Genomic DNA, 23,079 nt, shown 5'->3' with positions numbered 1-23,079 from the left:
TTTTGCTAGATTGTCTCGACATTTGGTCACAAGGTGGTCAACGTTTAATTTTGAGAGGATTCGATGCACCTTCGATAGACGTGGAAAAATCTGAGAGCTGAATTGCTAGGAGATTCTTTAGGACAGCAATTAGGTGATGCGGTCGTCATATGTGCCCTAGTGCAACATGTGAAAGAAGTAACTAGGTACCATCCGGACTCTGAATCATCCTTACTAGATCTTATACTCACCAATTCTGAGGATGACGTTACGAGTCTCAATTACACGCCACCCTCAGGTAAAAGTGATCATGCAGTCCTAAACTTTGACTTTCATATAATTGTCAAAAACGAGCACGCGTTAGCTCAATCCAGACCTAACGTCTGCAAAGCAAATATACAAGATATTATACACTCAGCATCGTCAGTAGATTGGACAATATAGCCAGAGTCCCCAATTGAAACGGCTTGGGACGTATTTCGAAATTTATACTTAAGAGTTACTGCAGCCCACATCGCTTGTGCAACGACAAGGGTGCCGAGAAACATCCTTCCCCGTAAAAGAAGAAAATATAGGATAAATGTAGGGTACTGTAGACTGATGAGACAAAATTCCTAATATCGAAAAGCTCAGGATACCTGTGCCTCGACCTTCCGTAAATCTAGAAGGTTGTACTAAGGGAAAATTGTCAAGGAATCCATAGAATATCTTAAACGCTTGTATTCGTATATAAACGAAAGGACGAAAAAGAGGAAATATTCCAGCACCATGAGTAGACAGTACTGCTTCATCATTTGTGGAGGACGACTTTAATAAAGTTCAACTATTCCCAAACTACTTTAGCAATGTATATAACATAGAAACGCCCTTCCCGTCGATCCATACTGGAAATGCTACAGTTAGTTGAAGCTTAAAAATGTTTAACCAGTAACATTTTCTAATATGAATCGTACCCACCAAGTAAAATCAAAAGACAAAAGCGAGGAGGTTCGAACATTTATTTGATAGGCTATCAATATATCGTGGATCGTCTGATCAAATCTGGCTAGCGATTGGAGAGGATTTTGAGCACAGAGTTCCCACTGGTGATCTGGTGCGGATTCATGACCGGGCGCCTTCAGCTAGATGAGTTCATTAAAACTAATGTGGTCAGAATCCAATGTCGAATACTTACAGAGCTATTTATTTTATGGATTTATTTACCACTACAATACAAATCCCTCACACACGCTGGACAACATACCATTAAAGAACTCGATGTATTTGATCTGCTAAATAAGCTCGGCATAGGCAATCCACGGAACCCGACAAACCTCATTCTAGGTTACTAAAGGAGTTCATTTTGATGCATATTTGTAGTCAAGGTACAGATACATAAACAGTGAGGACTACTGCAGCCAAGTGACTTTACTTACTTGATTAGATGCAAAAAAATAACGAACTATAACCATATATGAGGATCAGTTTCCTAAGAGTAAACTTATTTATGCTGACCCGGCATAATTATTAGATATTGCAAATTCACAGCGCGTCAATACGTGCATTCGCAACTGCCGCAACATTCGAAGTTCACTAACGTACGTTGTTCATGATTATCTTACGAAGCTTTAGCTCATGTTGGATTCTCACTGCACATTTTTGACAGGAACGACTATTTTTTTGTTATTGGTGAAATGTGACCCTTGAATTTCAATTCTTTGGGTTGTTATGTCTTTTTTAGAATATTGCAGTCAAATAGTTTTTGCCCGATAATGTGATGGATTTTGGTTCCGGAAACCGTACGTATAATTCCACAACGTAGGGTGCTAAAACATAAATCTCTTTCTATTAACAACCTTTGTAAGGAGGCCGTATATATTGTTTATATTACATCTCAGATTGACTACTTTGCAGTTTGCAAAGTTAAAGCGTAATGAGTCGTTGCCCGCCCAGATTATTCTTAAGTGAAAATCTATCCTTTTGACAGTGAACTCTCTAAAGGCCTGCTTCATCATTGAAAAAGTACTTAATGAGGAAAGTTGTTTACGTAGGTGAGGTGGTGGACTCAGATGGTCCACCTGGTGTAGTTGGATTACCCTAATTCCAAACCATTGGTGCACATGAGCTCCAGTATCCCAAGGGAACAAATGGCGTATGAACCAATCGTTGGTCACCGGCTGCCATGGAACTGCATCTCCTTACGATGCTCCACTGCCTTGTGGATCAGACCTTCAGGTCGAAGGCTCGGGGTGTGGCCCCCTAAGATAACCACTTGCTTCGGTCTGGGCATCCGAGCAGTATCACAGCCCACACACAAATATGATGAACTGTCGATAATTATGGAAAATACTTTTCTTGCTTCAATTAACAATCAAACGATTCACATTATTATTATTATTACCATTGTTATTATTTACTACGTCATTTATTCACTCTTTTATTCCTACTCTGTCTATCCTTATTTTTCGACTTATACAACAGCTCGCCTATGGTGGATTTTCGACTTTATCTAAACGTTCTCGAGTAGAGACGTTATCAGATATGGCTCAGAACAGGAGCCATTGGCGATCCTGCTGTAACCTTTTAATTTCTTCATAAAAAGTGGTTGCTTCTTCCTTAACTGAAAGATCTCTTCTGAATGTACGTTTCTGTTTTTCCCATTATTATTATTACACTACCTTACACTAATCTGTTCGTTATCGTTTTTTTACGCTCCTTACCTTTTTTTCCTTTTTTGCAATTCTCATTGTTTTGTGTGGCGCATATATATTTGGTGCCCTCCTGTACCAATATTTGTGTTCAAATAAATAAATAAATAAAGTCGAAGGCTCCGGGTGTGCCCCCCTAAGAAAACCACCTGCTTCGATCTGGGCACCCGGGCAATATCACAGCCCACACTCAAATCAAATGATTTGTGTGGCGTATGTATATTTGGTACCCCTTATATTAATGTGTGTTTAAATGAACAAATTACAGACTTAATACGGAAGAATCCACATTTATCTTTCTGCGATGTTCCTTGTATAATTATAAGTGATGTGCCAAAGAGTAATATTTTAAATTAAGTGTGGTTTCACAAGTTTTAAACTTAACTGGATAATGACGAACGTGCTGAATTTCGATTCATACTGTTTCTTCCTATCTTGTTCTTTGTAGATCACATACTTGGCCAAGAATTTACATTCAGCTTCCGACTTAAAAACTAATAACTCAGGGTTATTGGATTCTATCTAGTCCCTATACATGACATATGGACGAGATTATTTTTATCAATGAACCTCCCAGTTCACTATTAAACGCTGCATTTAATGCTGTTTCCGAATACGAAAATATTTGTCCGAAACGTCTAAGTTCTTCCGAAGTCATTAAGCTATATCCATTGAAGCCATCTAGAGACGTTTGTTTTGTGCTTGCCCGCTTTGATGGTGAGTGTTACGACCATCTTCGGTCACTCGGAGTATCAATTTATGGGCCACAAGTCATTCTTCATTACGTAAGAGAGAACAAGCCGTTACCAAATCTTCCATATCCCCTGTTTTCGACGGCTCTCCTTAATGCCACTGCCACAGTTACATCTGTAACTGGAGCCCAGAGGAAGCAAATATTCGATTCAATACAAATGTTGCACGGTTCTGTGTCACGAGACTTAACAGATAACGTGAATGTCATAGTTACAGCTAAAGTTGGTTCCAAAAAATACTTGGTGGGTGCTAGCAGAAATCTCCATATCTTACTTCCTGACTGGATTACCGAAGCCTGGCGTCTTTCAGAGATTCAAGATCCTATAGATATGATGTTAGGGATTTACACTGAGAAGTATCGCGTCCCAATCTTTTCTCAGCTTGTTATTTGTGTTTCTGGTCTGTCTGTAGAGGAACGCAAAGAGGTATCTGATTTAGTCTCCAAGCATGGGGGGAAGTACTCAGGTGTAATGAAAATAGGTGAAACGACGCATTTAGTAACTCGGCAAGCATCAGGAACAAAGTATGTTCATGCTAAGAAGTGGAAGATACAGATAATAAGTATCAAGTGGCTTATTGACTCAGTAGATAAAGGATATGCTCTTGATGAGGAGGATTATCGAGTAGACCAAGTTAAGACGAAATCTTCGACGCCAACTCCAAACACACAGCAAAATGAAATCTCCTTCGACAATATATCAGCGATTAGTTATGTTGGTGCTGCTTCTAAGGTTGATGAAACTCGTAGTGTATGTTTCAGAGAGAGTGCTCAAGTTGTTCAAAGTGGTAGTTCTATCCTTTCTGGTTGTTCAATTAGATTCTCTGATTGCAAAAAAGATGAGGTTCATTTGTACTCGTCAATTGTTAGAGAGTTAGGTGGCAAATTATGCACAGAATTGTTTGATCAAGTTACAGAAATGCTAACTCACGTTGTTGTTGGAAGTACTCCTAGCTCCAATGGTATGTCGAGAGAAAAAGGTGTTAAATACGTCAAGGGAGCTTGGCTACTTGCATGTCGGGATTCGAAAGTTCGTATTCCGGAGGACGAATATCTCATTCCCGAAATAAACGAAAACCTTCAAAGGCTTGAGGATGAAGTTGACGTTACTTCAACAAACATTGATGCAGCTGACTTCCAGTTAATTAATCAGTATTTTACAGGTGGTCTAGCAGATGATGAATTTCAGGATGAAGCTACTGAAACAAAAGAGGCTATCCAAGATTTTGCTAAAACTACAATCAGACCTGAAATCGCTGACGAGGTTAAGCATCCAGAGGTTTCTGAAATATCTTATCCTGGTGGATGCTTTTCAAACCTCATATTCTCTTTTCATAAAGAATTAAGTGATGCAGATGTTGTCAAATACACTGACATAATTAAAACAGCTGGAGGTTGTATCTCTGACAATGAACGGAATGTGAATTTCTTAGTTGCTCCATTTTTCGTCATCAACCTTCCTCCTATTAGTTCTTGTGAATTCGTTACTATTGGGTGGATTTCGTATTGTATTCATGAAAAGAGTCTTTGTTTGCAGGAAATCAGAAAAGAATATGCATTTAAACCCGTGTTACATAAACCAGGCCCACCACCGTTATCTGGTTGCGTCATTTCACTAAGCGGTTTCGTAGGCAATGATAGGAGTTTATTAACCTCATATGCTCAAGCTCTAGGAGCTGTCGTCCAGGAATGCTTCTTGCGTAAGTCAGTAGCATCTAGGAATCTCGCTGCCAGTACTCATCTGATTGCGGCTAAACCAGATGGGCGGAAGTGGCCTGCTGCTCAGCAATGGGGTCTTCCGGCTGTCAATCGTCTTTGGCTTTATAAATGCGCCGAGACTTGGAGTTTAGTTAATGAATGCGAATTCCCAGTATACGATACAAGTAAGGACTCTAAAATCAGTAATAACGAAGATTTAACTGTAAGTTCCAAAGAGGTAAAGATCAGCGAGTGTGGCATGTTAAAAAATATTTCTAGTTGTCGTAAATCAGCTAGTGGTAAAACTACTGAGAATTCCGAATATAACCTGGCACTTAGTAATCTAGCAGAAACAATGCAAACCCCTGACTGGCTTCAAGATTTTCGCGAAGGTCGTTTATCAAAATTAAATTCGTCACTTCATTCTTCAAGTTATTCGTACAAGCCGTCTCCAACTTTTTCTGTACAAGTGTCCAGATGCCTGAAAAATGCAGTCCAAGAAACATCGGCGCTACCCAAAAGAAAGTTGGAACTTTCAGGTAATTACCGTTGGCTTTAGCAGACCATTTTGTCACTTTATTTTTTGTCTTTTCATACAATAGTGTTCAAAACACTCGAAATTACAACCAATTAGATCTTGGGTTCAACTTCCACTCCAGTCACTTCAGTTTGAATGGCTTATTAGTGTTATCACTAATCATCTTTCAAGTGGTGTAGCTTAAGCTAAGTACATAAATCTGTTATCAGTAAATGAACTACCGGACATAACGTCTTTGCTAGCAAATGTGAGTTGCGTAGTAAAACGACAAACTTCGGATGAGGTGGTTATGTGAAGCCATATATGTTTATTTACTAACTCAATTTCTGGTTGTTAAGCGCAGAGCAATATTATTTGACCTAGCAACAGTCGACGAAAAATTTACTCTAGGTACAAATAGATTATTACCATCAGCTAACGCCGAAGACCAGTAGACGTCTGCTGCTTCTAAAACACAATTGTAGACACACCATACTCTGACTTTAGCTTCTATCAAAATAATGGGTATTCGAAAGTTCAACTTAACAAACTCCAACTTAAATGTTGGTTAAAATGTTTGATACAATTCCATGCATATCAGGGGAAGGTACATGTAGGTAGATTAAAGATCCCTAACAACTAGTAAAACCTAGAAGCCTGTAACTAACTTAATTTTAAGTATGTTCAAGGTGTCCTAACGTGTTCTGGTTACCTCATTGGTCGCAATAATTAGCGGTAAAAATTGACCATGTGTATTGTAAAGGTTATGAGAACTGAGATGTTTTGATTTTTGTGAAAAAGATTTCCCATATTGTAGTTATGTATTTGAAGTCTATTTGCGGACCTTTATTTCTGTAGAAGAGTTAGAATCTACCTGTGGTGCAGAATAAAACATTTTAGATATGGAAGTAAACTCTGTAAGCTTCTTTCAACATTACTTATCCTACTGTTCCAGATTTTGTTAAAGATTCTTAAAACATATACACTCGGCTTCAGATTGTCTTGTTAACATAAAACTTGTCATCTATGAGCTACGTGAGCTAAAACAACTTCCAGCAATTGTTAGATGCAATCACTTTCACCTCAATAACGCTTTTCAACCATCGAATTTTGGGTTCCTTAACATTTTCGTCCAAGGGACTTGGGACGGTGTTCTTCCACGTGTTTGTATCCAGCGTAATTTGAAGCTTCGAAATCCATTAGTTTCTGGTTGCTACATAAGTTATAGATTAACCATATTAGGGCGCTGAGTATTTAGTTATTTTTAAGCTATGTGCTGGAAGTGAAATGTGTGGTATCAGTTAATTGTTTTCCAGATGAATCTATGTTTGATCTTGAAACACTCGATTTAGTACCTCGATCATGTTTTAGGAATTCCACATTGCCCGTTATTTACTGATCCTGAAACTGAGTGAAAAAGGTGGAGAGAGAATCTGTTTGTTGGTCCATCATCAGTCCTTAGCTGGAGTTCTAGAAACTATGCAACTCAATGGTTTAAGACAGTCAGATATGGCTCAAAATATAAGCTAATGGTTATCCTCCTGTAGTTTTCTACCAAAATTCGTAAAAGTGAGATGGACTTCTAGCTAGAACGAACCTTTTTTGGATGTGTTCTTAACTGAACTGTATCTCTTATCAGTGCTGTTTATACCTATTTATTTACTGCCCCCAAATGCCCTGGTACAGCCGAGATCGGGGCGAGTCAACTCTCCCACTCGAAATGTTCTCACATGGCCACGTGTATACAGCCGCTGCCAGGGAAGTTCTACTCGCCGCCTTCTAGCGGCATTAATTTTGCTTACGAAATTGAGAAGACGAAAAGCGAATTCCTAAAGCCTTAACCAGGTTGGTGAATATGGAGGATCCACCTAGGGAACAAATGGCAAATAAACCTATTGTTGGTGATCGACTACCATGGTACTACATCTCCTAACGTTTCTCCATTGCCTTGTGGATCAAACCTTTAGGTCGAAAGCTCCGGGTTTGGCCCCCTAAAAAGACCACCTGCTTCGGTCTTGGCATCCTGGCAGTATTCCAGCACTCACACAAATGAGGTGACTTGTGTGGCGCATATCTGTTCGGTGCGCCTCTGTACCAATATTTCTGTGTTCAAATAAATAAATGTAAAAGAAATAAATTTATTTACTAGTTGTGCTGCTCCTTTATTTTTTCACAATATTATCGCTTTACTTGCATGGCTTACTGTTTCTGTGATTTATTGTACTAGAATTTATGTGATTAAACAAAATAAAACAGTTGTTTTTCCAGTTTGAAATTCGTTTTCAGATTATTTACAAGATTGTGGTTAATCAAAGTAGTCAAGTGAAATATCAAGTAGTTCGTTGGGATATAAAATCCTTGGTATTAGGTTGCTTAATCAATTCGTACAATTAGCAAGTGAATGGAAAAGTAGATATCCCGTTGGTTAGTTTAAATAAGTAATATACCAGCTACTCAGAACGTGCTCTTTCAAAGTCGGCTTGGACAAAATTAGCTCATTACGACATCTTGGAAAAACTTGAAAATCTGACTTACATTGTCTCGCTAATGTTCGTTTCTTCCTCAAGCTTTACTTCATTCAAGTTTTTGTAAGATCTGTTATGTCTGAAGAAGATTAAATTATGAGTGACTTCTAGGAACCATATATATACTTATTATATAACCTAAGTAACTAGATTATATATATTTGTATTTCTCTTATTATAAGTTTTCGCTTGACCTGTTGGCTACTATTATACGACTTACTATTCTAAAGTTATTGCAAATTGGTTACTTACAGTCTACCACGCTCAGCCACTTTTGGCTTGATCTTGTATAATTATTATTCATTTTATTGTGTGACATAGTCTCGTCTGCTTGTGTATAAACCAAGTATGTCTGAAATATACGATTCGTACAGTAGAGGCTGAGGATAGGTTCCGGGCTCAGATGGATAGGGCTAGACAAGATGAACCAATAAGGACTCCGAATTGAGTCTAGGCTGCTCGTCCTGGTTAACGCATCGTTGGTTTGACATGGGACAAATGGCCGTGTAAGTCGGTATTTTGATTGGCGTTCCTGTCACATTTTGACAGGGTTTAGCACATAACAATCTCCCCCACCATTTTACTTTCAGCAAATACGACATCTCTTGTTTTGAACTGATAACTCTTTTTAGATTCTTACGTGACCTGTTTTTATTATTGAACGTGTGCTTAACAAGTGTATATATATAATTCAGAGCCTCCACTAATGTTGTTTCTCCAGCTTCTCACAATATTGTCTCCTCAAGACGTTTGTATACGAGATAAGACAATGTATTTTTCTGTTATACATCATTATCGCCCGCTTTTTATTTAGATCCAGGTGAAGAAGAGGATAGCTTATGCTTACGAGGAGTGGTAATATGTGTAGCGAAACACTTAAGTTCTCGCCAAGTGGAGCTAAATGAAATTGTGAAAAAACTGGGTGGAGATTTCAAGTGGACTTACAATCCTGAAGTAAGATTTCTTTTGAACCTTAATTAAACTATGCAATCAAATATTAGGTAGTTCAACAATTTGTGCCAATTTCCATCTAACGTTTGACTGTTATGTTCCAGGTTAAAAGCTATAGATAGTTTTTAATGACAGTAGTAGATAGATTTTCTTGGGACTGGTTCATTAATGTATACTTGTGTAAAATGTTTTCAAGTTTTCTATGTACATTGTGACTTTGTATTGACTTATCCTTATTTTTACATAAGTTAAGAACAATGTTCACAGTATTGTTGGTCCTGTTGATATTTTCCTTGTGATACTTGTGAGACGATCAGCCAATAAATCTAAAAATGGAAATCTTTTGCTATAAGATTACACCTAAATTGTCCATATAGGAGTTGTTTAGTTTGTTTTAATTATTACAATTGCTCCAGATGTAATGTAATTGTCATATAAATTAACTGAATGGCTAAATGCTTAATACATTTGTCTAATATGATATAGTTTAATCTTAATCCCCCTTAATTTGAGGATCATACTATTATTGAACCTTTTTAAACATCCTTTTGTTGGGTTAGATAATCACGTTTTTGGATGATGTCAAAGTTTATTGATGTTCACAAAAGAAACTATTTTCGCTATTAACTATAATTGATTAAATAAGGAATTGCTTGGATTGGATTTCATATCTTTTGATTGAAAGATAGGCTGGTAGTAGTATGCTGGATAATTCAAGATGTATATTTCATATTTGGTTTGAAATTACAAGTGTAATCTCACTCGGCATACTTTACCCGAAACTATTATGTAGTATCACTAGCATTCAATCAGTTCATTATCCTTCTTGCTTATTTTTGCTAGATTAAGTCAGTCAGTCAGCTACAACGTAGGACCAGGCACATATATGCATCAGTCCAAGTTGCCATACTGCATTAGCGCAGCAAAATGAACATCAGATTCACAGAAGTAGTTAATTCAGTGGTGGTATCATATAAAATAAAGATTGCATATAAGGAAAGAATTAGTTCGTAGAAAGAAAGATATGAAGCGATTTTAACCTCATAGTTTAAGAGAAGATGGACAGTGTATACACCTACACCATTGTGATCGATTCTGAGCCATGTCACCAAGAGTCTCCAACCATTGGTTATGATAGTCACGCGGACCCAACCAAGTAGTTTGCATCTATCAACATGGCTCAGACCAGATGTTAGTGACTTCAAGCACTGACGCCACGTTTTAGTTTGACCGCATCTAACTTTTCCAACCATTCCCAACACTGGTTAGCGTTGCTACATTAGCAATAAAGATTAATCATTGGGCTTATATTACGTATGACTAGTGCAAAACTCACGCATATGACTGTTTAAGGTTATGATTGACTTTCTCGCAATTGGAGGAGTTTTGTGTCATTCATCTCTTAAAACTATGGATTGAAAAAACGTTATTACAAAAAAACGTGTTTTCAGTTGATAAAATGTCATTTCGTTTAGATATATACAATTTACTTACCATAGGTCTACACAAATGTGAAAAATTATAAACCAGCATTAATTTTCATGATACTGTTTATTTACTAAATGGTTGAATTTATGCCTACTACTTATGGCTTTAGTTTAAGTGGGATTAAAATAACACCACATAATTCAACTGAGTGATTAGTTCTTTATTTATCAACATGATTTTAGTAATCTATTTTGACTTTAAATCACTTATAATAAAGATTAGTTACTAACCTAGTTAGAACTTCTAAATGTTTTTTTTAGTAATATACTTTATTTTTCCATCTCCTATAGATTTCCCATATTAGCCCTGTATTCTTTTTCACAATACTTACACTGCACTTATAACCATAGTTAATTCAACTTAATTGTTAACCAGCCAACTTGTTTTTGAGCCACGCGTTTTTTTGAGTTTACGAGGCAATTATACTACCTAGCCGCCCAAATCGAGTGTCAGTCAGTAACAACGTAGAACTTCGTACGTACGTACATCAGTTCGAGTTGTCATACCACATTAGCACAGCGGTGCAGTTGTCGATTCAAATCACGTAGTGATAGAGGTAGTAAGAGTATAAGCAGTAATCAGAAAAATTAGTGTTTGAAGATGTTATTCAAGGGGTATAATAATCCAGTGAAATAAATTTGGAGAAAGAAAAAAATGGGGATATGAAGAATTCAGAAGATTAGAATTTGGGAGAATACAAAGAGTGGATGCACCTGCGCGATTGCAAACGATTTTGAGCCATGTCATTCAGGGTCTCTAACCATCGGTTGCTAACATCTCGTGGTCCCCAACCAGGTAGTCTACACCTACCAACATGACTCAGTCCACTTGTCAGTGACTTCCTGGACTTGTGCCATGTTTTGGTCTGGCCGCCCCTAGCTTTCTTCCAACCTACTCCTACACCATAAACCATCGCACGTCGAGGCAGTCGGTGGTTGGGCATACGTAACACGTGTCTCAGCCATCTCAACTGATGAAGTTCAACTACTTCACCAATTGATTTGCCATCCTTACCTTGTACCCGTTTCCCCAAATCGGATGAGCGTAAACTGGCGAACTAATGGTTAAAATTTAAGTGTTTTAAACACAAGGACATTACTTCACTTGTAATGCAAATGTGATACATGGCGTCAAAAAGCTTCCGTTAACCAGAAGTCATCAGAAACATTACAGAGTGGAAATTGTAAAGCCTCCCCTTTGTTTTTAACCATTGTGCCACTGGTTTGAGTGTCACCATTTGTGCTTTGGTTTCGACGGTCACATACTATCTTGACTACTCACACAAGAGATGGAAATAAAAAACCTAATGTACAAGCGTGTTCTAAATTACTGAACTGTGAAAGGATCAGTTCTTGAAAGAACTAAAGTAATACATATCTTATTAAACCCGTTTTTTAAATAGGGTTGGTTCCATAAAAAATGCTAACGAGACTAATAGCTTTTCAGTTGAAGGGACTTTGACTTTTTTATTTGAGTGATAACTAAATAGCTGTTGAAAGATAACTAGTGATTATAAATTTGTAGCATTCACGAAAGGAATCCGTTACTTTTCAACAACTTGTAGCCCGATGGATATAATAGTTTTGTGCATGTAACGAATAGTGAACGGGTTATTATTAACTATCCAGTCAATTTTAATAAAATTTGTATCGTGTCACTTCGTCTTCGCTGAGATGTTTCTGTTCATAAGATTATCTTGGCGACTGTTATGGTATACCATTTTAGGTTTGTACACATATGATCTCTGAAACTTCACTTGATGACGCTTTACCCCCATCAACACCATCCAGTGTACCAGTTACACCTAGTACCTGTCCAGAACGCCAAATTGTTTATGCCGATGTAGCTGCTGCCAAGCAAGATGGGAAATATCTGGTCAATCCAAAATGGTTAACTTCTTGTATGGTAGCCTGTTATAGACTACCTGAGAGTGATTTCCCTCCTAAATGTGTGGATGGGAAAACATCTGTTAGCACATCTCCAGTAGAACCACAACCAAAAGTAGCACGAGTCGGTAAGACTTCAACTTTTTTAGTCAAATACTTTAATCGATTTTATGGTGTTCTCCTGTGCATGGACTGAAATTTCTAGTTGGTATTGTGTTAAACTTTGCTGGTTTTTTTTAATTTCCCGTTTGTTAGCTTATTGAAAAACTTGAAATTCGTATAAGCTTTTTATTGAGTATTATTGGTTCAAATTTATTTACTTGTCTTTCCTGTATGTGGTACTGAAATTGCATCATCCTTATAATTTCTATGATACAGAACCATGATGAAAGAGACAAAATGATGGCTTGTTTTGCCATTTTATATATTTCTTAAAAGTGGAGTTTGAGATTATTGTTCTCGCTTTATCTTCATTAATTAAGTGCTTTTTAGATAGTTTGATATATTCTCTCATAAACGTAGGAAATGCATAAGATCTTTGAAATGATTGAGTCTATTCAATGAAAACCAATAGCCGTATACAAGTTTTTTAGTCTACGAATCACGTTGTTTAAACCTTAATTATACGAAACGATTTTGTGGAATTAGTTTGATAAAATAGTTTTAAGTTTGTGACCGAATACACATTCCATTGAGATTCAACTGCATTCAAAACTGTACTTTTTTTCACTAGTTAACTTTCCCTCTATCATCATGGTTGATAACATTTATGATAGTCCATATGGAAATAAGAACAAGATTAAACTACTTACAAGAAATAAGATAGGAAAATGAACACTTTATTTACATACGTGATTATTCATTAATACTTATAAACTTATTTATTTTATTTAAATACACTGGTACAAATGGGTACCGAGATGTATATGCACCATATAATAGGAAAATGAGATTGCGAAACGATACAGGAAGGAGGGAGGGTATAATCAAAATCAATGAAGAAGTAAAAATTAACTTCATAAGCCTTATCTGGTAACATCTCAAGCTATTGTGTTGCACACTGTCTCTAGTATCCCAATCAGGGAATTATGAAGGTCCGACAGGTATCGGTCCAATACAGATTTATTCATACCGCGGCACCATGTCACAAACTGAGTTAATCTAAGTGGTGAAATTGTAATTGTTTGTGTACATAATGAACATATTTGTGTTGTGTGTATGTCACTTGGGCTTCCCAGTATTTTATGAATTGCCAAAAGTTAAAGGTAATTTATATTCATCCACATGTTTCTACTGTTTACACAGCCTCTTTAAATCTTTTCGGAGATGTTAATCGTCGATTGGAAATGATGATTACTGGGAATAAAACTAACTGCTTTCGGAATGGATTTAAAAATAATTTCAAGGAAAATATGGATCCGACTACCGAAACCGACGGTAATCATCAACAGTTTTTAAATGAGGAAGGCCAAAATTTGGTGAATGGGGAGTTTATAGATCCTCCATTTCCGTCAGTTCCTACGGGTCAGAGACGTCTTAGACGAAATCCTCGTCGCAGCAATTACTCAACTAATAATCATTCAAATACCACTATAACTTCTCATGAGTCCAAAGTGGACAGCGATAATGGTAATGATAGATCAAACGTAGGGAATCCAAACAATCCAAATAATAATATCGATTTGGTACAACCTGGCCAAATGATCACGGTGAGTAAATATTACGTTAAGTTTTTTTTTAAAGTGCTTAGAATTCATGTGCAAGTTACGGTGTATCGCTTCAAAACACACTTATTTGTAAGTCTCATGACTAGAATATGGCTATTCTTTACTGTTCGCACACTAATTAGTAGCTTACAATTAAGTATACAACCTTGCACTTGGTTATTTAATAGCTGTACATAATGATCAATAGAAATATGAATGCATTAAGTTATGGTTGTCTTAATGCTTCTTTAAATTTACATGTTGGTCACCCACTCTTAAGTCCTAAACTATTCAGTTATAACAGGATAGTAGTTTAAGCGTCCGAAATTCTTGCAGTCATTTTGTCACTTTTGCATTCATTACCAGTACTGTAGTTCGATGAAACTAAAAACGCATGATTATGATGGTATAGCAAATATTGATGATCACGAGTTCGAACCCTTTAATTTTCGATAAACGACAGATGGGCTGTTTAAATGCCTTGTTTTTATTCAATGAAACTAATGTCGTTTCGTGCAACCTGATTAAGATGTTCATTTGATAGGAGTACTAGTAGTTGCTAGGAAATAAGCATAGTAATAGATTAACTAAAACAGCATTGTAGTTTTAACTTATGAAAACCTTATTTGACGAGGACTTCAGCATTCAAAACTGAGAGAGTTAATTCCGAACAACATTAACCAGTTAGCAGTGTGATGAGCGACATTTTTCTGCTCTCTGTCCTTCTAATGAGTGCATGTGCCGGACATGTAGTATGAGCGTATACGAAGCATTTTACTGACTTAATCGTCTTTTCAGTTCGAGATAAGATGTAGGCTGTTAGAGGTCTCGAGTGCTGTTAGAGGTATGAGGGCGGTTATCACTTCCCGGTTGCCCACACCGAGGAAGGGTTCTTCTGGAGGTACCTGAAAAGGAAATTGGATTAGAGGTGGTCTCAGTGACCTGAGAGCGTGACCGCAGTGCCCAAGGGACAACTGCTTGAGGCCGGTCGCGCACGGCCTTTTCGTGGGAGGTTTTTGACGTGTTAGCTCCGTTCTTCAAAGGGCCTTACCGCCGGAGACGGAAATCCGTGAGGTAAGGTGAGGTGTGCATTTTTAGGGTCGACCTTTTCTAACCCCACCCCTCCTTGTGGCTGTTATGTTTGAAGAGATTACAATACCACCTAAAAAATGGCGAACGGAATGGTCTGCAACACAACAATAGGACAAGCTAAACTATTCTAATGCACCCCAGCCCTACTAATGAGAGAGAAGACCAGATTTAGCCGAAAGGAAAGTGTATTCCACAAACAGTCAGAAGCACGGACGAACCTAGCACACAACTCAAGAGTCCTTGGGAATCGTCACAAAATAGCGTATTAAAATAGGCAACGAACCAATGACATTTAGGGTCCCTTCAAATGGGAAATACAATCCGAATGTAAAAATGGACGCTTTTAATGCAAAAGCGAGAAGTTCAAATTTCCAAAACAAAATCACAAAAATAAGACGTTTATCGAAAGATTTCTGGAGATCTAGCATTCCCAGCATAAGCACCCACGAAATCAGTAAAGTTATTCTATGGATAAGGCACTTTGTGGTAGCTGTCTTCAGAAGAGAATACAACATTTACAGGAAGCATATTATTGTTCCAGTTGGCGATATCTTGATATCTCCACCGTTATATACTGTCGATCATTCTAACAGACGACCCCACCCGAATGATGTTTCACAAATCACTAAGGAATCATGATAAAATTTACTTTACGTCGTAATGTAATTGAATGGTAACCTGTTAATTTGGTTGTCACCTCAACCTTGAGGACCATATGTTAGATTAAATAAAAGACGAATTTATTTTTACTCCAATTGGTGTTTTCTAACAAATAACTAACTGATGCTTACGCCGAGAGGTAACAAACTAATTGCAATGGAACGTTTCTTTTATGACATAGTCGAAGCTCGTATGCGTCCGAAATTGAATGCCAAACGGTCACCGTAGCTCCTATTTTGACGTGTCTGCTATACTTCCCTTTGGTAACAACCTAGTCGAGCTACATGAGTTGGAACACTTGTTTCTTGCGGTCCTAGCATCCAAGACAGGTCGGTCGGATAGCAATTAGACCAAAAATAAAACCAAGATCAAACAGTGAAGTAGTACTCCCAACTGTGACTAGGTGTAATGACAGTAAAGTGTTTTTCATAGGTAATCAGGACCTTTACCTATTCTATCTTTCCGCAATTCAAGATGAAATTAGAAAAGGTAACCCACTGAAGCAGTTCACCTCACTATAATCCCGATATCTGAACCGTACGTCTGACTGGTCAACAGGTTTTATTAACTAGAATTTTAGAATGTTATTCCGTCAATTTATGCTGTTCCTTTGAAAACCTTGAATAGAATCCTAGCATAGTTTTTCACTTGACCTTACCTAGATTAATTAGGCTCTATTCGATGAGGACGCCTAAAAAGTAAAGTTTTTTGGACGCTTTGAGAAACAGTGTAAGAATATTTGCAATGCATTTCTCTCTCTCTCTAAACATAAATTGTTGCTTCGGGACGGTTCTTCATCAACACCTAGGCTAAGCTTAGGGAGTAGAGTTGAGTAGTTGACCACCTCACCTAATTTGGGGGCTTCATCAACCTCATTGTGTGAGTTGTTTACTCACTTGTAAGAAAAAAATCAAACAAGACTGTACACGCTGTAGGTAACTTGGTAATTGTTAACTTAATTAACTATATATTACGGTTTCCGGGTGTGCAATATTGAGGTTAATTGCTTGGTTTGTGACAAGAACGATGATTCGGTAAGATTCTGAACTTGTATCAACGTAAGTGACGCCTGTATGTTACATGTTTAAAGCCAACCTCTTCCTATTTACGATGCTGAACTGACTAAAAGTGAGTTGAAGAAAGGCTAGTAGCAACTAAATCAAAAATATGTCATTAATCCTCTAATCTTTCTCTTCCGTTCTTACAGGTTCGGTGGAAGTACGAAGATGACACTCTACATCAGACAACAACAACAACTAGTACTGGTCTTGTAATTTCAAAAGCAAACTGCGAAAAGAATCAGTCTGAAAATAAAATTGAACAGACATTAAGAGAGAATATTACACAAAAGTAAGCCTACATCTAAGTTTGTTCAATGTCATAAGATAACATTGTTATTTTTAAACGACTGACGAGTATTTCTGATTTACTTCCATAGATCAGATAATCAATCATCGTTCAAATCACCAATACAAAAACAGCAACCACAACCTGATTGCCTATCACCTAAACCAAACTATGTAATCTCTTTCACTGGCCTGTCATTAGACGAACGAGATCATTATGCAGAAATTGTGGAGCGATTAGGTGGAGAAGTAGATAATCTGACTACATTAAGCGAGAGAACTACACATCTAATTGTGTATGCACCAAGTAATTATTTTTTCAGTTACCTGATTTTTATTTGTGTGGTGATTGTTTTACATCAAATAAAGGGCTTTAGAAACTTTTCTGAATCCATACCAAACGTAATAACAGATTAGCGGTCATTTGAATAGATTGCTAATTACGTTAATTTAATTGTCGTTAAAGTAGAGGAATTCTGAGGACTCGGTTAGCGCTTGTTAGGCTTGGCCATTGAAATGAGTCATTATCTAGACTAGGTGTGTAGTTCTAATATCAGTCAACGTAAGTACAAGATAGTTCGTTTGGCTTTGAACAACTTACGGCATGAATGATATCTGAGTGCCAAAAGTGCCCATATACGCTGCACCGTAGTATGTTTATTCTAATTTACGGCGAAATGCATGGGTAAGTTGCAAGTATTATACTCTAAATGTTTACAAAGCATTATTTCCTGTTTCTAAGATCAAGGTTTGTAGCTTCTATCAACGCATTACCAGTCTTCATACATTATGTTGTTCTGAATATTCTCTGGAAGGAAAATCACAGTTCGTCCTTACGTAATAGTTTTTCGGTAATTATTGACAGCATTGTTTCCTCAAAGAAGCATTAGTATAATATTGACTGTAAATCTTTTTCAATTTTATTTTCCATAGCACGAAGCGAAAAATGCCTTATCTGTCTTGCTTCTGGCAAGTGGATGTTGCACAAATCCTACTTAGATGCATGCTCACGGGAATCCTGTTGGGTTGATGAAGCAGCATATGAATGGGGTGGTCCTGGTACTGAGCCTTTATTGATGCAGTTAAGCCCGTTTCCTTGTCCTCCCGGTGGTCCTAATATATTACATCAACAGAAAACTGCTCAAATTAGAGATCTAGCTAGATCTGCACGTCGTTGGCGGTTGTCTGGAGGCAAAGCATTTCATAATTGGAAGGTCATCTTTGGACCTGGTTGCGATAAAGAAAGTAGTTTTAGACGTATTATCGAAGCTGGCGGAGGAAAAGTAAGCAAAAAGCGTTTTATCACTTTGAGTATATGTGTGTATGATAAATATACCGTCCATATATAGTTATAATCGCCCTATATACATTTTTATCTATAAAATAAAAATCCTCAATCAATAGGACATCAAAAATATGCATCATATAGTGAAACGATGATATAGTAAATAAATAGAAGAGCATACAATATTTAAATGGACAAGAATATTGATTAAGTAATGCTATTCGATTCAATAAATAACAAAGAAATTTCGTTCAGAAAGTGGATCTCGCTTTTATGAAAATCCAGTTGACAACTACTAGATCATTGAGAATTTCTATTCTAAACTTAAATCTGATGACACCTCAAACACCTTGCATTATATCCAAGATGCAGTCTCATGATGGGAGGTGACCAGAATGAATTCGAATATCGTTTGAACCTCAAACAGATATTTTACATTTACTGATATGGCTCGGACCTACAGTCCATGACTTCATCGACTGATACCACGTCTTAGTTTGGTTACGTCTAACAGTCTTCAAACTTCTAAATCAGCCATCATCACGCATCGCGATGCTCACTGGGTGCGTATACGGAATACATATCCTAACCATCTGAGTCAATGAAGATTCCCTACCTTATCAGTCTGTTTATAAAACTTGCCTCGTGCTTTGACTTTCAGAATTTCTATATCGTAAGTCTCGAAATACGTTTAAATGCTTCGAAGATACCTATGAACGGATACCAATAACCTACGAATATCCTCTATTTTTAAACGTCCTATTTAACAACCAGAAAGTAAAACATTGCAAAATACTACACAGTATGCACGATCTTTAGTTAATAGATGGACATCTTTTCTACACCTCAAGTGATGTAACTTAACAAAACAATTAGACTTTGTGAATTCGTACTGAGACTTTGTCAGACATTCAACTCTCCAGGATCGATGAGACTTCTGAGATGATGGGTGAAGTGATCGACTCATTCAACTACTTCATTTCCTGCCATCGGTTCGAGTGTTGACACAGACCAGTGGTAAAGTAAGATTTTTGATATAGATTTAGAGGAACGCATCTTAAACCTGTTTGTGTGAGAGCATTATCTATGGAAGAATGTCTATGCTATGGTGAAGCTAAATAGAACGGAAGGTGATGAGGAGTCTACTTGATGTTATCGATTCCGATAACAGTTCTCGTCAGCCTGTGAATTAACCATTAGTTTTTAAGTGGGTATTCTGTAGAAGGTTGTTGCAGTAGTTGTTTGTTATGGTTTTCAATGACAAATACTGTGATTAAACCTATGGGATTATGGAGTCGAAGTTGTTGAAGAGTGAATATTTGATTTTCACATTCATCCAGTCCTGAAACCACGCTGGTATTGCTTTTACCATAAACATGTTATATATTCACTGTATATCATATTGTTTATATCTATTTGATCAAAGAGGTGGCGTAAAATACTGTTAATCACTGTTTTTAGGAGTTTTCTAGATAAACTCATAGACCAAATCACGATATGCCTTCCCAGTTTAAGTAATCAAATCTCTTGGTCATTAATGTTATTAGTATCTGTTCAAGAAGCTTCTAGAATTCCAACTTCAAGGATACTGGTGACCAAAAGTAAAGCTTTCTCAGTTTGATTCTCCTGATTTCGTTTAGTACTCATATATATATAATTGCAACAGTCTGAAAATTAGGTAGGAGATCCTTGTCTAAATCATTCTGTGTACTGAATATATGTTTAGCTAAACGTCATTTTATAAGGCGCCCAAATGCCCTGGTACGTCCGAGAGTGAGGAGAGTCAGCTCTCCCTCTCCAAATGCTATCACGTGGTCACGTGCATACAACTACTCATAGGGAAGTCCTACTCACTGTCTCCTCGCAGCATTACTGCTGTGTACATAATTGAGAGGACGAAAAGCAAATATCCAGCGTTCTAACCGGGTTGGTGGATGCGGAGGGTCCATCTAGGGGAATTGGAAAACCCTGATTACAAACCAATCGTGCACATGGGCTCCAAGATCCTGAAAGAACAAATGGCGTATAAACCAATTGTTAGTCATCGACTACCAAGTGACTACATGTCTTAACGTTACTCCACTGCCATGTGGATCAGACCTTTAGGTCGAAGGCTGCGGGCATGGCCCCCTAAGAAAATCGCCTGCTTCGGTTTGGACACATTTCAACTAAAGTTGAGACAATTGTACTCTTCCAAATCTCTTTATTTCAGTTCAGTCGAAGCTTACTTGAGAGTGTGAATGAAAAAGGGATTCTAAAAGCGAATAAAGTAGCTATTTGTTTGTCGTTTGTTTTCATTCACCTTTTCAACTAATGATAATATGTGATAGAAAGCTAACTATATGCAAAAGTATCTCTTATAACTAATACTTTATTTCTATTAAGTTACATTTATTTATCTTTTTCCCGTTTAGGTATTATCAAGCAATCCACCTTATCCTCCTCCTCATGAAGTTACTCATGCATTTTTTAAAACAGGTGGTAATTCTACCAGTGCACTTTCCAATTTACCGCGTAACTATTCATGGTTGCGTATAGATTATCTTTGTTCCTATTTAAGTTCTGGTCAAGAAATCTCAAAATCAGAATTTGCTCTTTAATCCATCCAAGTTAACAGCTATTCCAATATATATATCAATTCCTGATGGAATATATCCGATTGACGAACAAAACAACCACAAATACTCTCAACTAGCTTAGTCAGTGATATCTATTGCACAGTTCTGCATTCTAATATTGTGTTATTTTTTTCTAATATTTGACTCAGTGTTAATGTTCGACAGATGGTGTTCACCAAACATCATGTCGTGTTATTTCTTCAATCATATAGACAAGCACAATTGTGAACATCAAAGAATCATTGTTCCCATATATTCGTTGTATCAATTAAATCTAATCTATTATTTAAGATATCTTTAAACCTTTATGGTTTACTTATTCAGAATTATGATTGTATTTCAGTTTCTTGATACTGTATGTATATGTAGCTAATGTTTTGGTGTTTTTCTATTTGCAACCATTGTCTAGCATAGTTCATAGTGGTTCATCGTTTTAATAATGAGAACAAGTTTAATGGGTATTTTTCTGAACACAATAAATTGATCGGAAATGAAATTTCTGATTGAAGTCTATTTCACTAGTCACTGAAAAAAACGTAAACATGCCGATTTATTTGAACACAAAAATATTGGTACAAAGAGGCACTGAATACATATACGTCACACAAGTTAATTAATTTGTGTGTGGGCTATAATATTGTGTCGGTTGCCCAAACCGAAGCAGGTGGTTTTCTTAGGGGGTCACACCCCGAGCCTTCGACCTAAAGGTCTAATCCACAAAGTAGTAGAGCAACGTAAGGAGATTCAGTCACATGGTAGCCGGTCACCAACGATTGGTTAATACGCCATTTTTCCTTCAGGATCATGTAGCTCATGTGCACCATTGGTTTGGAATGAGAGTTTTCCAACTCTCCTAGGTGAACTCTCCGTGTCCACCAATCCGATTACAGCACTGGTCATTCGCTTTTCGTCCTCTCAATTTCGTAAACAACAGTAATGCCGCGAGAAGACAGTGAGTAGGACTTCACTATCAGTAGTTGTATGCACGTGGTGATGTGAGAGCATTTCGAAAGGAAATTGTTATGAGTTTATATCCGGCTTTTTATCACGTGGTTTATCCACCAATCGAAATACGACTTATACAGTCTTAGCACTGTGCCAAACCAATGACGTTCGACCGTTATGGACAGCCTAGCGTCCTTATTGGTCCTATGTCCGCCTAGCCCGTCCATTTGAGTCCAGAACACCAATACCAGCTTCCACTGTGTGAATCGAATCGTTTATTTCAGACATACTGGGTTTATATATCAAACAAACAGACCGCGACGCACCATAAAATAGGAAATAATATTCGTACACAATAAAGCCCAAAAGTGGCTGTGAACGTGGGAGGCAGTAGTCAATAAACTGAACATAGTTTAAGAACAGTAAATCGTATAATAATAATATATAGGTCAAAATAAAGCTTATAATAAAAGGAATATAAATATACATAATCTAATTATTGAATAGTTATACCATAAGAATGTATAGATAATATTAGTCAATTAATATGTCTTAGAAGTTACTCATGATTTAATCTTCGCTCGGATATAAAAGAAGTACGGTCTGTTCCCACCCTCAACCGTACCAGGACATGCTGACTTATGTCCTATGGAATTTTTCTATGTGGTTTTCAGTTTTTGTGACCCTATTCACATAGTCTATTAACTTCATTTCTTGGTGTAGGTTATCAACAAACAATTTCCACTATTGAAATGTTTTTTCAAGCTTGAAAACTGGGTTTTTAGATGAGTCTGATTAGTTTGATGTATTTTATGGTGTGATCATTTACGGGTTCCAATAAATATTCTTTCAGTGTACTAACTACTTACTTAGTTTTGAATGTTGCTTCTTTTATACACAATCCAATAAACCATAAGGGGGTTCCTTTTGCTTCAATAACGTGTC

At 37.1% G+C, this 23,079-nt stretch overlaps 1 protein-coding gene across 1 annotated transcript; it reads left to right on the top strand.

Moving 5' to 3' along the window:
* Positions 1 to 1,538: 1,538 nt before the first annotated feature.
* On the top strand, positions 1,539 to 22,607 carry TOPBP1 (DNA topoisomerase 2-binding protein 1). Its single transcript, XM_012937981.3, has 9 exons — positions 1,539 to 1,556; positions 3,115 to 5,654; positions 8,972 to 9,111; positions 12,322 to 12,610; positions 13,788 to 14,191; positions 17,148 to 17,290; positions 17,379 to 17,593; positions 18,220 to 18,569; positions 20,986 to 22,607. Exons 2-9 carry the CDS (start codon positions 3,209 to 3,211, stop codon positions 21,169 to 21,171), a joined length of 4,173 nt encoding a protein of 1,390 aa, XP_012793435.1. The 5' UTR covers positions 1,539 to 1,556; positions 3,115 to 3,208; the 3' UTR covers positions 21,172 to 22,607.
* Positions 22,608 to 23,079: the final 472 nt, after the last annotated feature.

This window comes from Schistosoma haematobium, chromosome 2 (assembly GCF_000699445.3).
Source record: "Schistosoma haematobium chromosome 2, whole genome shotgun sequence".
In the NCBI taxonomy this organism is placed as follows: domain Eukaryota; kingdom Metazoa; phylum Platyhelminthes; class Trematoda; order Strigeidida; family Schistosomatidae; genus Schistosoma; species Schistosoma haematobium.
The sequence above is the reverse complement of the archived record's forward strand: the minus strand, read 5'-3'. Positions and strand labels throughout refer to the sequence as shown.

Bases quoted from the DNA above. Each gene is read 5' to 3' on its own strand.
- TOPBP1 (XM_012937981.3), top strand. From the start codon at position 3,209: ATGGACGAGATTATTTTTATCAATGAACCTCCCAGTTCACTATTAAAC. The intron at 9,112-12,321 runs GTAAGATTTCTT...ATACCATTTTAG, and splicing joins AGTGGACTTACAATCCTGAA to GTTTGTACACATATGATCTC. The intron at 17,594-18,219 runs GTAATTATTTTT...TATTTTCCATAG, and splicing joins TCTAATTGTGTATGCACCAA to CACGAAGCGAAAAATGCCTT.